Raw genomic sequence first — 15,072 nt, 5'->3', positions numbered from 1 at the left:
ACAGGCTACAAACAAATCCAACAGGCTCACCTGCTGCTACCCTGCGCACGTCACCCACATAATCCATGAAGTGATAGATTGTCCCAGGTGGGCGGTGGGATGACAGGCCGTGTCCTGCAAGATCAATGGCCATGTAGTAACAATCTGAAAGAGAACAAAGGGAAGGGAAACAAGTCAGGTGCCAAACCACACTCCTGTATAACATACAGTGGTACCTCGGGTTACATACGCTTCAGGTTACAGACTCCGCTAACCCAGAAATATTACCTCAGGTTAAGAACTTTGCTTCAGGATGAGAACAGAAATCATGCTCTGGCAGCGCAGCAGGAGGCCCCATTAGCTAAAATGGTGCTTCATGTTAAGAACAGTTTCAGGTTAAGAACAGACCTCCAGAATGAATTAAGTACTTAACCTGAGGTACCACTGTACTACAATTTCATTGTATTAAGTTACTTGTGCACCACAACTAACTATTGTTAGCCAGCTGTTCAAATAAAGGAATAAACAACACAGGACCCAACGAGGAATCCTACCTTTGGGGAGTAAGGGGATGAGCCTGTTGAAAGTGTTTGCATTGTCCAGCCACCCGTGCAAACAGAGGACAGGGCGGCCTTGTGGAGATCCCCATGCCTTGGCTGCGATGTGGCCCCAGGGGACCATTAACTTCATCTCTGAGATCATGTCTGAAATGAAACAACAGAAGCGTCTCCTGGTGATGATAGTGTTACCAGAGAAGGCAGTCTCACCTATGTCTCATAACCACTGGACACCAACGCTGATCAGTGTGGCATAACGGTTAGAGTGTTGGACTATGACCTGGGAGACCAGGGTTTGAATCCCCAATCACTGGGTGACCTTGAGCCAGTCACACCATCTCTCAGCCTAACCTACATTGCAGGATTGTTGTGATAATAAATTGGGGAGAACTATCTGACCACCTTGAGAGAAAAGGAGGCATATAAATGTAATAAATAAACAAACAAAAAGTCGATAAACAGATTCTGGCCCCGTGCATCCAGTCACTGAAACAAATATATCAGGCAGCGCTGGTTTGTCTGGCTTCCCACCCCCTTCAGAAAGATGCAGGAATGAGGGACCCATTGGGACGGTCTGCCCCTAGGGATATTTGGAACCTGACAATGATTAAATGCTTCTTGACTCACTGAGTTTCTGCTGCTCTTCCCCGAAGTTCCAGAAGCTTCTCAGCTCATTGCCAGGCAAGGAAACATACAGAAGATGATGGGCTTCCAGGATTAGCTTAAGGTCAAAGGCTGACCCACCACACCCCAACAAAATGTCTCTGAGCATGTCAGAGGTGATCAAGCCTCTGCCTCAGCCAACATGAGCCACATTCTATTACACTCACCTACTGATGGGGGCTGCCAAGTCCAATAATAATGATGATGATTGTAATAATGATGATGATAATAATTTTATTATTTATACCCCGCCCATCTGGCTGGGTTTTCCCAGTCACTCTGGGTGGCTTGCAGCACATACAAAAACACAGCAAAATGTTGCTAGTGACATGGGATGCTGATTGAACAGTGATGACATTTCTCAATATTCAAGTCTCAAGTCTCAATATTCAGGGTCTTATTCTCAATTTGCTGTGCACCCTTTGCCCACCACTGGCGCACGCACACACTACAAACGCCATTAGAAAGCAAAATTTACTGCACAATCAACCATTTGGAAGGCTCTTCAAGGCTGCCTCAAGCCAAAGCCTGGCACTGAGGTGGAACCTTTAGGTGTCTGTTTTGCCCACGCTCACCACTCCCTTCCCACAAGAACCAACATAGGTGGGAAACAGGACCCCTGCTTCAAACACCCAGTACATTTACGAGCACAATTCAAAGTGTTGGTGCTGGCCTTTAAAGCCCTGAATGGCCTTAGCCCAGTATACCTGAAGGAGCGTCTCCACGCCCATCGTTCTGCCTGGACACCGAGGTCCAGCTCTGAGGGCCTTCTGGCGGTTCCCTCCCTGCGAGAAGTGAGGTCACAGGGAACCAGGCAGAGGGCCTTCTCAGTGGTGGCGCCTGCCTTGTGGAATGCCCTCCCATCAGATGTCAAGGAAATAAATATCTGACTTTTAGAAGACATCTGAGGACAGCCCTGTGTAGCAAAGTTTTTAATGTTTGATGTTTTATTGTGCTTTTAATTCTTTTGGGAGCCACCCAGAGTGGCTGGGGAAACCCAGCCACATGGGCGGGGTATAAATAACAAATTATTATTATTATAAAAAGCAGTCTAAGTGGAAATTGTATTTTTAAGTTAAGGGCAGTATGCACTCCCTCCATAGAGCGCAGCTGACATCAAAACTGAGAAACAAGTTTAACTGCGGGTGCCTAAAGTTACCAATAAATATTTGAATCAATGCTATTGCATCAGTACTTATATGGTTATTGTGTAAGAGAGGAGGAAAATGAGAAGATAAAGCAGCCGCAGTTTACCTGTTTACTCGTTGACCTCTCACACCCTTATGCAATGCTGGACACAACATCGGAGGACTACTGACTAACCTACTTTTACTGCACGCATCTGTGCCCGTATATCCCATTAATTTTCTTAATTAAGCTTAATTTCTAAAACAGGCCCACTGGGGTCAGGACTATCTATAAAGCACAATAAAGTTGTGACTCTGTACCGGTGAATGGCTCCGGTGGCGAAGGGCAGGGTTGGCCGTCGCTGCACATGCTCAGAGGCCCCCTCTCCTCCATTGCGTCTCACACAGAGCCCCAGCAGAGAATTGTCGAGTCAGACGCGGTGGACTTTGCAACAAGTTGTGCCGCCCGCGGCCTGCCTTGTCGCCCCCTAACAATCCTGAACACTCAATAATGCGCGTGAAGGGCTCGAAAAGTGTCTGTCGGCGTTTTCCTACTAGAAATACAGAGCTGGACAGGCCCACGGAGGGGACTTTCTCCAAAGCTGCTGACCCAGCGCCAACTCTGTCGAGCATTAACGAAGTGGAAGGCTGAAAACTCTGCTTAATAATTAAGAGGGGGGAAAGTAACGGCGTGAAAGTACGAGGCACCGGACCCGAAGGGACCGCTGCAATGATCCGGCCGAGTCACTCACCGCGGGACGCAGATCTCTGGCTTTCAAGCTGTGCGAAGAAAAGCAACTCTCTCCCCCATCTGCAGCTGCCGGAACCAGAGAGAAAGACTTCCCTCTGTGCGGCGAGATGCAAAGAGCAAGCTTGCAGCTCTTAAAGGGACCGGGCGCTCGTTCCTTCTGCCTTTTCCTTGCTCTGGAATTCAGAGAGCGTCCTATGCAACCCTATGCAAGAATTGAATCCTATTGTCACAGCGCGAGCTTGTGCATGTTTACTTGGAAGGAAGCCCCATTATGCTCCACGGGGCTTACTTCCAGGTAAGTTTGCACAGGCTAAGACCGCATGGAGGAAATCTCATTGAACGTTGCCAAACTTGCTTTCCAGTAAATATGATTGCATGGGGTTGCCCTGTAAAATGTAAGTTGTAACTGGGATATTCGATCTTGACCAGGGGCCTGAAAGGAAGCTGGCGTATGAAATGGTGCAGCAAGGAACATCATGGGTTAAAATCAGCATTCGTCACTGGTATAGCTTGAAATGTGCAAAATATTTTACCATCTTCGTTTATACATTTCCACTGTTTTGCGCTGTCTGTCACATGTACAACTATCTGCCTGTTGGACAGAAGCTGTGTGCGTCCAAGGTGCAATGGGTCCCTGGCTCTCTACGAATAATTTTGTTCCCTTGAGCCTACAGTGGCTGACCTGGAAAATCTGAGAGGATGGAGAATGAGGCCTTTGGGGACGTTATAGCTATGTCCCACTCCAGGGTTGATAGTTTCCCTGCTGTAGGAAAAATAAGGACCCCATGCACCTTTTTAGCTCCCCTGACTGAACTAAACTGCTGCAGTTTGGATACTATCTGTTTCCATCCCTGATACTGGGTAGCTTAGCCTTCACACACCTGGGTGTGTGCCTATGCATACACATTGTTATCCCTATAAGCGCTGCATCCAAAACCTCAGTTTACTGGGTATATTCAAGCCTTCTTGTCATAGTGAGAGACATTTTGCTCCTAACAGCTCCAATGGTCCAATGTAGCCTCCCCTGGTGGCCACTACAGGTGAGTTCAGCCTTGAAAGTTGAATACTGTAGAATAATTGCTGTCCCGTTATAATTAGCAAGCAAGAAATGATGGGGAACAGCAGAAGTCACTATGGATTCATACCAGCTTCCAATCCACAGTGGTACAGTAAAAGGCTCCATTCTCTTGTTTGCAGCAAAAACCTGTGAAACATTTTCATTTCTGAGCTGGAGTTGTAGCTGCCAGCTTTCTTGTAGCAGTGCCCTGGCCTGCTGCCTTTAATTGTTGTGTCATCAGAAGCAGATGAAATGTCCTCTGCTTCTTGTGCATGCCAGGAAAAGCTTTACCTTCTGAATTCCTGTTGGCACAGAATTTATGGTAAGGCACATCAGCCTGGCCAGAACGAAGACTGCAGACCAGTGTGGAAAGTAGTTATTGTTTCTCCTATTCGCATTTGTTTAACACAAATACACGGTTCCCCACAATATTTGAGAGGAAATTGTGACAAGCAAGGCTCTGGTACAGACACAGCTCTAGCTTAATAGTCCATAGAAACATCACCTATCAGGCTTAGCCGGCAAATAATTCAGAGGTTGCCTGACATTGAATCAACACTTTAAAACTAGATCAATCCTAGTAAAATTCATTTGCAAAGATTATTTTGAATGGATCAGGTGTGTGTGCGGTATTTAGCAGCTTTCCCATGAGATCCAAGTTCCACTAAGTCAATCAGCTCTTAGTGGAACTCGGACCTTACTGGAAAGCAATGAATACCACACACCTCTTCATTCAAAATAATCCTAGTAAATGATTTTTACTGGACAAGCTGAATGATCTAAGCATCACATCATCAACGAGGGAATCAATGTTCATTTAAGGGAACAGGCTCGGAAAAGTGAATGTAATATACTTAACAGAATGTAATATACTTAACAGCTGGAGCATCAGATTAAGCATCAACAGGAAATCTCTTGTGAAGCAACATCTCCTGCATTCAGAGCCAGCCTTACCCTTAGCCAGAGTGAGTCTCCTTAGTCAGATTGTCTCCTGTGAATAGAGCTATTCAGTGCAGGTTGCCCTGAGGCAATACCTGGTCTGGGCTTTAGACTTAAAAGAGTGTGGAAAGTTTGGTGATGTGTTTCCATGGTAACTTAATTATTAAAGCATTTTCTGAATGGCTAACAGAGGTGCTGCCAGCTTTGAGGGGGCCTTCAGCAAGGTGCTTGCTTGGGGGGAGGGGGGCCACATCCCTCTTCTCCTCCCCTCCACTGCTTGTGCCCCACTTTTGGTTTTTACCTGGGGTAGTCACCAGCGGTGGTGGTGGTGGGAGCACACTTTTCTTTCTCCTTCCCTGGCTAGATGGCTATTCAAGGGGGCAAGGCTACCTGGCAGCACTATACTGGGAGCCTCCCAAAGTGGCTGGGGAAACTCAGCCAGATGGGTGGGGTATAAATAATAAATTATTATTAAATTATTATTATAATGAAAGCACTATCAATGTGCATGGTGCTTTAAGTACCGGTAGCTATCAATCTGAAACACAACAGAAGGGAGATAAAACAGGGAAGGACATGAAGACAGAGGTTTCCAAGTCTGTTGAAGGTGGTCCTGAATTCATGCCTTGGTCAAACCAACAGAAACACATAATCTGCCGCTAGAGAACACTAGCTCAGCTCCATTCAAAAACACAATGTTGTCTCTCACTCTACAACTTGCCCACAGCTGACTATCAAGACATTGCAAGGCCAGTTTCTCTTCTGCATCCATTCAGACAAAATAATACTCACTGGTTAATAGAGAACACCAAGGGCCTGACCTCTTCTGTGTGATCTTCTACCTAGCCACAGACTTACACATACCCAGTGCCTAGAACCTCTCTACAGTATTGAGAATGAGGAACAGGGGTTTTTGTCCATAACTGACCTTGGACCGCCCCCTCTCCAAATGCAGCAGGATTTCAAAAACACTTCTATTGACAGATGCGTTATTGGACTGGCCTTTTCAAATACTGGCTTAGTGCAACTCTGGAATTCATGAACCTTTGGACTTTCATACATTTTTGGACAAACTGGTCCATAGACACTTTGCCTAACTTACTCCTGAAAGCCACTGTTTGGTGATGACTTTGCACCACTGTGCTCCATGGTGTTTTCTTGCTACACAGTGGCGTAGCGTGGGTTGTCAGCACCCGGGGCAAGGCAAGTAATTTGCACCCCCTAACCCGTGGATTTATGCCCCCTAACCCGTGGATTTGCGCCCCCTAACCCTAACCCCCAGATGTTGCGGCCGGTGCGGCCGGCCCCCCCTGCACCCCCCATGCTACGCCACTGTTGCTACAATTTGGGAACATGAGCTTCATTTGCCCTTGGATTTACTCCCTCATGGAGGAGCCCTGTTCTCTCTTCTGCTGAAGTGCTTTTGACAAATTGCAAGGAAGGAAAGTTTAAAAATCAACCAGCACCCTCTTCCCCTCTCCCTCTCTCAATTTCTCCCTCTTGTCAGTGCTGCCAGCTCTCACCCTTTTCTCTCCATATACACTATACTGCATTTGGCTCACTGCTGCTTCCCCCTCCCATCTGGGATAGTTTTCGGTAATTGATCTTGCAGTTGCTCCATGAATAAAATCCCTTTTCTGGAAAAACGCTGGTTTCCTCTTTCCCTCCCAGGAATTGTTTAGGATACTCTATATTACTGAAACTACAGAGTTCCTCATGTGCTCCTACTGATCTGGTTAAACATACTAGTTTTGGGGTGCCAGCTGCACTGGACTGACAGGAGTCTGTTCTCCAGCACAAATAAAATATTAAGAGGATTTGGAGAATTGGAGGATGGATGGTGGCTACCAGATTGAGGTTGAATCCTGACAAAATTGAAGTACTGTTTTTTGGGGAAAGGGGGCGGGCGGGTGTGGGGGACTCCCTGGTCCTGAATGGGGTAACTGTGCCCCTGAAGGACCAGGTGCGCAGCCTGGGAGTCATTTTGGACTCACAGCTGTCCATGGAGGCACAGGTCAAATCTGCGTCCAGGGCAGCTGTTTACCAGCTCCATCTGGTATGCAGGCTGAGACCCTACCTGCCTGCGGACTGTCTCGCCAGAGTGGTGCATGCTCTGGTTATCTCCCGCTTGGACTACAGCAATGCGCTCTACGTGGGGCTACCTTTGAAGGTGACCCGGAAACTGCAATTAATCCAGAATGCGGCAGCCAGACTGGTGACTGGGAACGGCCACTGGGACCACATAACACCGGTCCTGAGAGATCTGCATTGGCTCCCAGTACGTTTCCGAGCACAATTCAAAGTGTTGGTGTTGACCTTTAAAGCCCTAAACGGCCTCGGTCCAGTATACCTGAAGGAGCGTCTCCACCCCCATCGTTCAGCCCAGACATTGAGATCCAGCACCGAGGGCCTTCTGGCGGTTCCCTCATTGCGAGAAGTGAGGTTACAGGGAACCAGGCAGAGGGCCTTCTTGATAGTGGCGCCCGTCCTGTGGAACGCCCTCCCACCAGATGTCAAAGAGATAAACAACTACAGTGGTGCCTCGCAAGACGAAAAGAATCCGTTCTGTGATTCTCTTCGTTTAGTGGTTTTTTCGTCTTGCGAAGCAAGCCCATTGACGGATTAGCGGCTTTTAGCGGCTTATCTGCTGATCGGATCAGCTGATAAGCTTCTTAGCGGCTTAGAAAAAAGGGGGGGGACCTGCAGGAACTCGCAAGGCATTGTCGTCTTGCGAAGCAAGCCCATAGGAGATTCGTTTTGCGAAGCACCTCCAAAACGGAAAACTTTTTCGTCTAGCGAGTTTTCCGTCTTGCGGGGCACCACTGTACCTGACATTTAGAAGACATCAGGGAAGTTTTTAATGTGTGACATTTTTGTGTATTTTTGGTCTCTGTGGAAGCCGCCCAGAGTGGCTGGGGAAACCCAGCCAGATGGGCAGGGTACAAATAATAAATTATTATTATTATTATTATTAGAGTAGCAAAAAGCAAAGGTTTCCATAACAATCACCTGGCATCACAATGACATCAGGTGGCCCATTTTTGCCCATGTGGTCTACAATTAAACCGGCAAAGGCACAGCCCTGTGTTTTGCAAGCACTGATGATCAGCTGATTGTTGGGGCTTACAAAGCACCATATAGGAGCTTTACTTGGGGTTTTGCAAGCCCGCCCTCTTTCTGCTCAGCTTTCTCTTTACCTGCCCTATACCCAGTGCTTTTCTTCGGGGGGTGGGGAGGAAATGTGCCGATACTCACCTTGACGTTGTTACAGTAAGTGCCACGATTCAGACAAGTGTGGGGGGAAGGTGCCAGTGCTGTGTATCCCCGAGTACCCCCAGAAATACGTGACCACTCTGGCACCACAGCAAAATCCCACCAGCCATCTGGGTTCCAGATGGGCTTCCTATCTGAAAAGAAAAGTAGGTTTCAGACCTGTATAGGGACATAGGGATCAAACAAGCATGGTAACCCATTTGGACAGGGAGAAATGTGTGTCATGGGCTTTGGTTCTTTCTCCACCAGCATCAAAAAGGAATCACTTTCCTGGAAAGCCTTTGTCACAGTTCCTTAATGAACTGGTTTTGTCCTAGAGAAGGAGGGGAGGAGCTTCTGTGAAAAGACCCACTAATCTGCTTCCTGGCAGGAGGAAAATTGGCTCAATCTTTCACTTACCAAAATATAAGGATTCTTAAAGGAAGCTGTAAAGAGAAAGATGTAGTGTAAATCTACTTATTAAAAAGAGCTACAGCCCTCTTTTCTTTTTTAAACAATCCCAGGTATATAGCAGTGTTACAATTTTTATGAATATATTCCAAATAATATTTGTTTGGGAAATGTTACAAGCAGTGGGGTTTTTTTTCTGGAGGTACTCCAGGGTATACAGTACTCGCAGCTCCCCCCCCCCCAAATGTTAAAAGTGTGGCATTTATTATAACAACCTCATGGTGAGTACCAACACCATATACACTGGTAACAAGCATATTTCAGGCGCATTGTGTTTCAGTATTATTTTGAGATTTCTAGCTTTTGGTAATTTATCTAGAGACTCGAAATCCTAGGCAGCAATTGCACAAGAAGGGTAGAAACATATGGAAACCCAGAAACCATCTGATGACTCCTTGGCAGGTGCTTGATCTCTGGAATCAAGAAATGGCCTGGGTGGTTGACAGAACACCAGGCAGAACTTGGGGTGATGAAATGGTAGGTATGATGGAGACTAGAGATGGAGAAAACCTCATTATGAATCCAAGGAGGCTTAGACTAGAGTTTATGTTAGGACCTCTTACGGTAATGAATTCTAGTTTGACTATGCTCTGGGTACAGTAATACTTCCTTTTGCCTGTTCAGAATCTTCTAACATTCAGCTTCACTGGATGGTTGTGGGTTGTAATACTGAGAGGGAGAAAAGTTTATCTCTGCCCATTCCCCCCCCCCCACACTTACTGAGTCCCTGTACAATTTGGTACAACTTGGATGCCACAGTTAGAGCAAATCCAGTGGATAGAACTTCAGCAACTGCATGTCATGAATACTTCTCAGTTTGTGAAGTCCGATGATGTGGAAAGGATACATAGGAGGTACAAAGTCAACCACCCCCAAACCTCAATTCTTTCCTGCTCTTGATTGCTGCCAAGAGTGCTTTTGGTCACTCTGGACTGGTGTTCCAGCTGCATCTGTTCCTAGAGAAGTCAGATCTATCTAGTGCCAATTTTCTAGAAAAAGAGGTGCCAGAACTCTCCATGAACACCTCCCTTGTTTTCTTAGAATCACAATGGCACCCACCTGGCTGAAAAAGAAGCCCTGGAGTTCTGGCTGAAAAAGAAGCCCTGGAGCTATCCACTGTGACACCCCATTCTGTTCTATCAAGACCAGATTACTGCAATGTGCTCTACATGGACCACCTCTGAAAAACATCCAGGCATGGGTCACTGGCCCAGAATCTGATACAGTAGTACCTCAGGTTAAGTACTTAATTCGTTCCGCAGGTTCGTTCTTAACCTGAAACTGTTCTTAACCTGAAGCATCACTTTAGCTAATGGGGCCTCCTGCTGCCGCCGTACCGCAGGAGAACGATTTCTGTTCTAATCCTGAAGCAAAGTTCTTAACCTGAGGTACTATTTCTGGGTTAGCGGAGTCTGTAACCTGAAGCGTATGTAACCCGAGGTACCACTGTAGTATGTTACCAGGAGCTAGTTCTTGGGGAGGGGGCACATTACACCTCTGTTAGAATAGTTGCATCAGCTTCTGGATTGTTTCCAGGCACAATTCAAAGTGCTGATTTTTTAACCCTTTAAAGCTGAAAACTTGGGTCCATTATATTATTCTATTTATTTTTCCTTTTGCTGCTGATTTTATTTTTGATTGCTACTAATATTATGGTAATTGTGCTTTTAATGTTACTGTCTGCTGCCTTGGGACTGGAGTGAAAAGCAGACTACAAATACTTAAAATGCTGCCTTCTCCCTTATCAGCCTCCCTGCTCTTTAAGACCAGCAGGGCAGCCTCTTCACTTGGTCCTGACCCTGGCTGAGCGAGCACATCCAGCAGGTACATAGGATAAGGTGCTCTTTGTGGCAAGAGCGACAGTACGGAACTCTCTGCCTAGTAAGGCTTGACTTTGCTCTGGCTCTGATGACCTGTTATATGGTTAAGAAGATGGGACCTTCCCTGTCCTGCCGCTGCCCCGCTGCCCAGATTCGTTTTTTTAAGGATGTTGTTGGAAGCCCCCCATTGATCATTTAAATAAAAAACATTGAAAGGTGGGCTAAAAATATGTGGGCTAAAAATACAGAGTAGTTAATAAATGTATTTAAACTGAATTAATTTATCGATTGAATCATTAAAAAGCAAACGAGTAAACAGCTACCGGTTTCTAATCCTTGGCATTAAATTTGCTTTTGTAGCTTGTAGGATTTTGCTTGCCACGCTCTGAAGCAGCCTCAAGTGCACAGAGCATCAGGCACTAGGACAGGTGGCCTTGGGCCAATTGCTCTCTTCACTTAACACAGGATTGTTGTGAAGATGATAAAGTGTGTGTGTGTGTGTGTGTGAGAGAGAGAGAGAGAGAGAGAGAGAGAGAGAGAGAGAGAGACCCTGTATGTTGCCTTGAGCTCCTGGGAGGAATGGCCGAACAAGAGAACTCTGCATTGTACAAAATTAATGGAAGTTTCTCAGATGGGGCTGGAACTCTTGACGGGCCCTGCTTCAGCGCCGAAATCCGTGCAGTGGAAATGCTAATTATCAACTGGCGGTCATTAATGCAAGCATTTCCCCTCATTTCGAACATGTTCTTTTGATTTTGCATTAATGGGCACCTTCTGTTGCGTCACACGGGCGGGGAGAAGAAGCGGAGTAGGGAAGAAGAAGCCCCCCCCCAAGCGTTTCTGAGTAAGGGGGGCAATTGCGAGTTGTCCCTTAAGTGCCCATTCCTGGAACGAGGAACTTGGAGGCCGGTTCCTTGGGCAGCGCGCAAGCTTCCCGCACGCGACGCGCTGCAAAACTGCTGCGCCCCCGCACACACACCCCCCTCCGCCGGGAAGCCCGCGTGCCCGGAGCTGGAGCTGCGCGTTGCTCTGGCTCGGAAGAGCTCCGCACTTCCCAAATCTTACTCTTCATTTGGTTCCTTGTCTTTTTTTTTTTTTAATTACTCGCTTTTTTTTGGGGGGGGACTTTTTTCTCCCACTCTTCGCTGCAAAAAGAAATCGAGAGGTTTGGTGGGGGTTTACCCTCATTAAACAGCCAAAGAGAGGCATTCACAGCTTTGCAAACTGAGTACATTTCTTTCTCCATGCTCAAACCTTTCAGGGTTCTCCAGCAAGAAAAGATTCGCCGGCTTTGTAGCAAAGTGCAATGAAGTAAGTACGCAAAGTTCCTTTTGTTTTTTTTTTGAGCTGCTTCAGGGAAGACGGGTGGGGGGGGCGACTGGAAGCGGAGATTTTTTTGGGGGGGGGGCTATAGGGAATATCTGGTTCCCCTACCAGTTAAGCCACCGACGTCATGAAGGTAAGAGCCAGACTGAAGCTGCAAACTTAACCCCACATACCTGGGAGGAATCCCCATTGAATTCATAAGACTTACTAGAGAGTAGCCGTGCTTAGGATCCGGGTGCAAGCAAGCTAAGTTTGGGTCTCCTTGAAATCGAAGGTGCTGATGTTAAATCCTGACTGGGACCTAAGCTCAATGGACTTAGTCTGAATCCAGCCCTATATCTGACAAAACTGGCCGTTCTCCTAAGTGTTGCTGCTGTTTTCCCGCGCAAGGCTTTCGGATCGCTGCCGAAGCACGCAAACGGTGCGTCCGGCTCCCCTCCCGCCCTGGAAGGCGCCCTGAAGCCCGCGGGGTCAGCCGCCAGCCCCGCAGACAAAGCGCTCGGCTGCCCGGGCGCCGCCAAGGCAGGCAGGAATGCCGCGGAAGGATCCGCAGCTGGGACCAATTAGGGGGGGGGGTGTTCCTGCGAGCTGATCTGGCGACGGGAAAGAGACCTGGTTCCCCCCGCTTCTGTCTCTCCCCCCCCCCCGATGGAAAGCTGTGCAGTTAGTTACCCCTGCCTGCTTCAAACGGGTTGTTTGAGTCACATCTCGGGAAGGAAGCAGTGGCTAACCTCAAAGCCTTTTTTAATAGCTCCTGGCGATGAAGAGAGACTGCAGAAGTAGTTAAACAAGAACAGATGTTGGTGTTGCAAACACCGTGCTCTTGATTTAGAAGTCCGGACTTGATTTAGAGCAGCTAACCCTAGAAAGCTCTAGAAATCTGGTGGCAATCGCCGAATCAAGAAGAGCCCCTGCAGGATCAGGCCCAAGACCAGTCTGGTCCAGTCTCCTCTTCTCAGTAGACAACCAGATGCTTATGGGAAGCTCACAACAAGTAGGGCCTGAGTGCAAGAGATACTCCCCACTTGTGCTTCTTAGTCATTGGGACCATGCCTTTGGTATTGGGCATGGGTAGGCAAACAAAGGCCTGGGGACCGGATCCAGCCCAATCACCTTCTAAATCCAGCCTGTGGATGGCCTGGGAATCAGCATGTTTTTACATGAATAGAATTGTGTCCTTTTATTTAAAATGCATCTCTGGGTTATTTGTGGGGCATAGGAATTCGTTCATTTATTTCCCCCCCCCCAAAAAATATAGTCCAGCCCCCCACAAGCTCTGAGGGACAGTGGACTGGCCCCCTGCTGAAAAAGTTTGCTGACCCTGGGAATTGGAGATAATAGCCATTGTATCTTCCATGGATTTGCCTAACTCTCTTTTAAAGTTGGTGGTTATTGCTGCATGGGAGCCAATTCTCCAAAGTGCTTCCGTTCCATTAATGCGGGGGCAAGATGCTAGGAACGGTTAGGGGAAGCCAATTCCAACATTCAGCTTCATTGGATGGCTGTGGCTTCTAATATTACAAAGAGGGTGAGAGAGAGATGCTCTGTGTCCACTTTCTTCATCCTCTGAATGGTCTTCTTTCTGGTCTTCTTACCCCAGATGTTTACTTGGAAGAAGGGTCCTCTTTCTTCACTGATACATATTCCACTTAAGTAAGTATGCGTCTGATTGTTGCTTTAAAGTCTTTGCAACGTGACCTAGAACAGTTGGTGTTGCTTCTGTGCATTGTGCTACCACTTCAGGGGCTCCCACTCGGAATAGGCTTGCTAAACCCAAGCTAGTTCACTGTGAGCCCCTTGAAGTTCTTCAAAGCTTAGAAAAGCATAAAATTGGAGCTGGATGGGGCACTGGAGATCCTTTAATCCAGTCCTGTGCTCGGTGCTGGATCTTGTAACAAACGCATCCCTGAGAAATGACTGCCTAGTATTATTTTGCCATGCCCTGTTTTAAACACATAATCTGCTATGAAAGCAAGTGTTCGTTTGTTGGTCACTTGGAAGACTGCTCTTCAGTTGCCAAGTAATCGGAAAATAATTGTAAAATGCAGGTGCTGTAATATAGGGGGCATTGTAACTAGTGTTTTTATTCTAAATACTGTATAATTATATTTTGAAATCTAGGAATTTCTATGTATGGTCATACTGGATTTGTTAGAGGGCTCTTGGCTGTAAGCTGGTACTACTGAATGCTTAATATTTATGTTGCTTGTGTCACTCCTGAGTAATTGCATTATATGACACAAAGGATGGGATCGTTTGGAGCAGGAGGTCAGTTACCCAATACTGCTGCTTAGCACTTGGAATACTGTCTCTACTGGATGCTACACCTCAAAAGAGGTTTTGTGGAGCTGGAGAAAGTTCAGAAAAGGGCAACAAAAACAGTCCCCTGTGAAAAGTTAAAATGTTTGCGGATTTTTGGTTTAGAAAACTGATTTGATTGGGGAAAGTGTTTTCTTCCTCTCTCGTGAAATTAGAGCTGAATCTTGGGAGATACAGGGCGGACGAAAGGAAAGACTTCACAGCGCAATTCACTACTACAAGGTGACAGTAATGGCTGCCTCCTTGGATGGCTGTAAAGGCTCCTCCTAGTCAGGATAGCTCTGTTACTTCCAGTATTGGAGCCCACGTGCCTCTGAATACCAATTTATTGGGGAACCCAAAAAGTGCCATTGCAGTCATTGTTCAAAGCATCCTTTGCCTTTCCTTAAAATGTGCTGTATTGTCAGTTTTTTTGTCATTTTATCTGCATTCCTAAAATAGCGTTCTAGTCAGAGATGCTCTATGTTCTCCAAAGTGCTTCCGTTCCATTAATGCGGGGGCAAGATGCTAGGAAGGGTTAGGGGAAGGGTGAGATTTCTTGGGCATGAATTTTGAGACAATTCTCCCTTAGTAAAAGATATAATTTGGAGCTACTATGTTCTGTGTTCCTGTGTGGAAAAAGTGGGGTCATATGGATTTGCGAAGTTCAGACTATATCCATTTGGTATAATATTGGTATTTTGAGAGCAGGTGACTAATGGATATGAACATATCTATGTTCTCAAGAGCAGCTAGAAGGTTGCCATATTTCAAAAAGTAAAATTTAAAAAGTAAAATTGTTGAGCTTTTTTAAAGAAAATAAGCTTTTTGG

General features: G+C 46.6%; 2 protein-coding genes across 10 annotated transcripts in view; one reads left to right on the top strand and one right to left on the bottom strand.

Annotated features, from left to right (window-relative positions):
* Positions 1-12,532, bottom strand: part of SERHL2 (serine hydrolase like 2) — a 23,049-nt gene extending 10,517 nt beyond the window's left edge. For 2 of the 7 annotated variants that reach the window (XM_083462663.1, XM_083462669.1), the window contains exons 1-3: positions 2,648-3,241; positions 534-683; positions 31-144 (exon numbers count right to left, since the gene is read on the bottom strand). In XM_083462663.1, coding sequence (XP_083318789.1) covers positions 31-144; positions 534-683; positions 2,648-2,720 — 337 coding nt within the window. In that variant the 5' untranslated portion in view covers positions 2,721-3,241. Of the gene's footprint in view, positions 1-30; positions 145-533; positions 684-2,647; positions 3,246-8,328; positions 8,481-12,150 lie in introns of those variants that run through there. The other 5 variants (XM_083462666.1, XM_083462667.1, XM_083462664.1 and 2 more) reach the window with 5 other exon arrangements.
* Positions 10,499-15,072, top strand: part of LOC310687526 (suppressor of cytokine signaling 1-like) — a 12,818-nt gene continuing 8,244 nt past the window's right edge. For 2 of the 3 annotated variants that reach the window (XM_083462687.1, XM_083462685.1), the window contains exons 1-2: positions 10,499-11,927; positions 13,543-13,595. The gene's annotated coding sequence lies outside the window, so the exon portion shown is untranslated. Of the gene's footprint in view, positions 11,928-13,418; positions 13,596-15,072 lie in introns of those variants that run through there. The other variant, XM_083462686.1, reaches the window with a different exon arrangement.

The sequence above is a fragment of the Podarcis liolepis genome (genome assembly GCF_965112155.1).
Source record: "Podarcis liolepis genome assembly, chromosome: 10".
Lineage (NCBI taxonomy): Eukaryota > Metazoa > Chordata > Lepidosauria > Squamata > Lacertidae > Podarcis > Podarcis liolepis.
Note: the sequence above shows the minus strand (reverse complement) of the source record. Positions and strands in the feature narration are given on the sequence as shown.